Here is a 5,039-nt window from a genome sequence, read left to right on the forward strand (position 1 = left end):
AAAAAAACATTATTGCCGCTTTGATTACTCTTCTACAATTTTTTGATCAAAAGTCAAAGCGGCAATAATGTTTTTTGTCATTAATAGACAGTTGCAGGTAGACAGCCTTTGTCAATAATATGCACACTTTTTTATTTTGTAAAAACAGCCCTACAACTACACACTACCAATAAAATCGGACTTAAGAAAACTAACAACCCAAGCAAGTGCAGCTTTTGAGCTGATGCTTTAACTGGGGCTTTAGGAAATCAGTTACGTTCAAATTGACATTGGAGTATTAATCAAGTGTGTGCGGGATTAACGTGCGGACGTTTCGAGCCCCATATGTCAATAGCTGACAGGCCTTCGGAGCTGTTTACAGATGTGCCCCCTAATTAGGGCGGCGCTAAATCGAATTACAGTCACCCCCCGGTGCTGTTTTGGCGGGACGTTCCCTAAGAATTAGCGACACTAATTGCAATTGTCTGGATGTATCGTCTTTAGACTGTCTAAATCGGAGCAATAAGGACTGTGTCATCTGCGCATCTCGTATTATTTAAGATTTTGCTGTTGCTAATCAATCGCTGCTTGAACCGAGGTTCTCCAGATCTTAGAGTCGCCCAATTTTTTATATATATTTAAACATTCTCTAGTCACTGTTTCATCTAAATGATACAAATCATCAGCACACTTTAGTGGCAACTGCACGCATGTTTTACCTAATATAAAAGACACCAATGTAATGACGGACAGTTGCTGGCCCTCAACCTTCTGGCGCTAGTTTGAAGATGCATCTACTCGAGCACAATTTTAACGAAATTATCCATGCCCTTTTGACCCTTAGTGCTGGTAAAACGCCCCATCGCCGACACGCATAAAATATACGCGATTAATCCCCGCAAAATCTCCCTTTATCGTAATAGATTTTTAATTTGCTTGACCACATGGTACGCTATCGATAGACCCTAAACGGGGGTATAACCCCCCTATTCCTATAGTTATTCGGGCCCTAGTCGGCAACTTTCTATCACAGTGCCACCACTTAATCCTCCTATAATACAAATTAATACACCGGAATTAAATAGAGACACTCTTAATCCTCCGACTTTGTGCCCTGTCTCTCTCTCTAGCAGTTCGCCTGGGGATGGGCGTCTTTGTCGCGTTGGGCCCGAAGGGCCCTCACGATATTCGATCCGAAAATATTTTGTAGCACTTTACATATGGCCCCAGTTTCGAAGCGTTAAAGGGGACATGGTGTCTCATTGTTATGAAAATGCGTTTTTATGGTGTAATGCATGGTGCATTAGGAGATTAGGTTTGATTTTAATAAGTGTGTTTTGTGATTCGAGGGATGCGTGTCTTGTGTTTAATTGAAATTGCTAAAAGGCGAAACAGGCCTGGAAGCTCTGGACTCATAACAACATGTTTTCCCAAAAACGTCTTCGTTTCAGGCAGTTTTAAATTTGCGTGTTTTTCTGTTGAGATGCAAAACCGACTCAAACATGCGCTTCTTTTTTATCTTCGTTTCTCAGGAACCATTTGAGCTACAGAACTCGTTTTGCTATCGTTGGATAGAGAATCTAAAACTCGATTCAGAAATAACAAGATCGGTGAGGAAATTCTAGTAGTTTTGACCCAGAAAGTGAAATTTGAATATCAGACCCTTAGGTGCGAGATTATGCCAAAATTTCATGTTTTTCGTCCCGTTTTTGTTCATTTCTCGGATGCAAAATGGACAAAAACGCTCATTTGTACATCATTCGAAAGAGAACTAAATGGCCCTCTAAGAAAGTGAACCATCGCTAAGGAAGTGTTGCCAGTTTTCCCAAAAAAGTCTTCGTTTCAGGAAGTTTAACATTTGCCTGTTTTTCTGTTGAGATGCAAAACCGACACAAACATGGCGCTGCTTTTTTTCAAGTTTCTCAAGAACCATTTGAGCCACAGAATTCGTTTTGCCATCGTTGGATAGAGAATTGAAAACTCGATTCAAAAATAATAACATGAGTGAGGAAATACGAACAGTTTTGACCCAGAGAGTGAAATTTCAATATCAGACACTTAGGTGCGARATTATRCCAAAATTTCATGTTTTCCGTCCCGTTTTTGYTCATTTCTYGGWAGCAMAAWGGMCAAAAACGCTCAKTTTTACATYATTCGAMAGAGARCTRAATGGTCCTTTAARAAAGTGAACCRTYGCTAAGGAAGTGTTGCCAGTTTTCCCAAAAAAGTCTTCGYTTCARGAAGTTTTMAATTTGCGTGTTTTTCTGTTGAGATGCAAAACTCACTCAAACATGCRCTTCTCTTTTTGAAGTTTCTCAAGAACCMTTTGAGCCACAGAATTCGTTTTGCTATCGTTGGAKAGRGAATTGAAAACTCGATTCAGAAATAACAACATGAGTGAGGAAAGTGGAGTAATTTTGACCCAGAGAGTGAAATTTCAATATCAGACACTTAGGTGCGAAATTATACCAAAATTTCATGTTTTCCAGGATGATTTCAAAGATGATCCAGGAAATTCGAGTAGTTTTGACCCAGAAAGCGACCCAAAATTTGCGTGTTTTTCTGTTGAGATGCAAAACCGACTCAAACATGGCGCTGCTTTTTTCAAAGTTTCTCAAGAATTATTTGAGCTACAGAATTCGTTTTGGCATCGTTGGATAAAGAGTTGAAAACTCGATTCAGAAATAACAACATGAGTGAGGAAATTCGAGTAGTTTTGACCCAGAGAGTGAAATTTCAATATCAGACACTTAAGTGCGAGATTATGCCAAAATTTCATGTTTTCCGTGCCGTTTTTGCTCATTTCTCGGAAGCGCAATGGGCAAAAATGCCCATTTTTTCATAATTCGAAAGAGAACTAAATGGCCCTTTAAGAAAATGATCCATCGCTAAGGAAGTGTTGCCAGTGTTTCCAAAAAAGTTTGTTTCAGAAAGTTTTAAATTTGCGTGTTTTTCTGTTGAGATGCAAAACCGACCCAAACATGGCGCTGCTTTTTTCGAAGTTTCTCAAGAACCGTTTGAGCTACAAAACTCGTTTTTCTATCGTTGGATAGAGAATTGAAAACTCGATACAGTCGTACAACGTGAGTGAGGAAATTCGAGTAGTTTTGACCGAGAAATCGAAATTTCAATACCAGACACTTAGGTGATTGTGCCAAAATGTCCCGTTTTTGCTCATTTCTCAGAAGCAAACTTACCAAAAACGCTCATTTTTACATCAAGCCAAAGAGAACTAAATGTCCACTTTATCAAGCGACAATCTATTAGGAAACGCTGTTTGAACCTTCTAGCGGTCAAAAACCGATGGACGGCCGTAGCACATTTCAATTTCATAAAAAAATGGTGCATTTTGGAAAAATGCTCATAATCGGCTGTGCAATCGCTGACACTCAATTGCTATGAAGTTTGCTCAAGTGGGCAAACAGGTTTTCCGGCTTTGCATCATCGAACCCCCAAAGCTTTACGACTTCAAGATTATTAACTGCGCAAACCATCAGCAAAAATGCCCGAGATATAAGGCACTCATTAATTGACTGGTCGAGGCCCCATCCTCCTTCTTAAGAAAAAAGTGAAAATACTCCCAACTCGGTGTCATTTACGTGAGTACCTACTCAGTTGAAGTGACCGGAAAAGCACAAGCAAGCGAACTCACCTGTAGGGTGCATGTTGTGCTCGGGTGATCTTGACCGTCTCACCTGCATCAGATTGGCTTGCGTCACGCCGTCCATCCCTACTCAAACACCGCGCACAACACGGAACAGCACGACGGCACAACAGGTAGAACAGACTGGACGCACCTGCAGGATGTGGCCGCTCAGCGCGTTCGGATGCAGGAAATGATCAGGCCAAGTCAGACATGGGGCGGGATCAGATCTCGCTACCCTGTATTTAACTTCTGTTGTGGCGTGCGCCGCTGCCTCCACCCCCGAATTTGCGTCCNGCTCCCCCATCGCCGCCCTCCAACGTCACCCCCTTCTTGCGTTAGAATGTGCCCGTTTTTGATTTAATGGTGTTGCGAGAGAGGAGAAGTTCCATTTATATTCATGGGAGTTTTTCCGTTTTTCCTCAGTTTCTAAGCCGTTCGCCTGCCGCCCCCTGCCCGCTTTTCCGAAGGGGTTAATGGGTATTTAATGACAGGATTGAGGGCAAGGGGTAATGCGATTTCGATTACTCAGGGGGCGGCTGCGGGGTGATCATCTAGTAAGATTGTTCTAAGCGATTTGCATTTTGGGCCCTCTAGTCAGGAGCAATGTGACTTTTCCCAACCACCTCTTGTCGTTTTTTGATTGAACCTGGCATTAATCGATAGTCATTTCATAGCAGAAACATGCTAGAACTTGCACCATAAAACGCCCTGGACGATTGTCTCAAGAATGAGGCAGATAGTGGACGACCCAGAGGTGTTCAGGTTCCAGACGTAGGAAAACATGCATTTGTCTGTTCTCTGCGACTGTCTTTGTTGTACTTTTCTGAGTTCACTCATAATTCGTCAGTCCCAAATTGCAATTAGATCGTCCGCTCCACTCTTTGGGGCTGAGCAGCAACAATTTTTCGCGCTGCAAGCCAATCACAACGCTGGAACCAGTGAATTTGTTCGTGCTGAGTTCATCTTGTTTACGGGAAAGCGTATGCGGCCGCCTCTTTGGACAGTCACAGTCTGGCGATCGTTGACTTGTGAACTGGTGGTTGCTGGAGCGTCTGCCCCCATTGGCCGCCCCACGCTAATCCCATTGGTCTGACGCCGTGCTCTTTCACGGGGCGCCACGCCCAACCACCGCCACCCCCGATGAGTGACCTCGCGTCGCACCCCGGGGGTTGTTTTAGTGGGCGGGGGAGGACGGTGAAGTCCGGACCGCTGTTTGATATAAAATGTTTATGGTTCGGGTTTTTATAGGCGATGGGATTGTTTGTTGAGTTAATTCCGTCAAGGATTGTTTTCAAAAAATATATATAAAGAAGTGGTATACAGAAGAAACACTGTATGACGTATAAAATGAAGCTAAAATTAACTCTCTAAAGCGATCAAGTGCTGAGAAATTAATTATTGAAGTGGAGCCTGC

The 5,039-nt window shown here is 42.7% G+C and overlaps 1 protein-coding gene across 1 annotated transcript in view; it reads right to left on the minus strand.

Annotated features, from left to right (window-relative positions):
* Positions 1-3,798, minus strand: part of LOC109533662 (photoreceptor-specific nuclear receptor) — a gene marked incomplete at its 3' end in the record, with an annotated part of 19,900 nt that extends 16,102 nt beyond the window's left edge. The window contains 1 exon segment of the mRNA XM_048661944.1: positions 3,632-3,798. Coding sequence (XP_048517901.1) covers positions 3,632-3,707 — 76 coding nt within the window.
* Positions 3,799-5,039: the final 1,241 nt, after the last annotated feature.

Source organism: Dendroctonus ponderosae, unplaced genomic scaffold (assembly GCF_020466585.1).
Source record: "Dendroctonus ponderosae isolate FM_Combo_2020 unplaced genomic scaffold, Dpon_F_20191213v2 Dpon_F_20191213_10, whole genome shotgun sequence".
In the NCBI taxonomy this organism is placed as follows: Eukaryota; Metazoa; Arthropoda; class Insecta; order Coleoptera; family Curculionidae; genus Dendroctonus; species Dendroctonus ponderosae.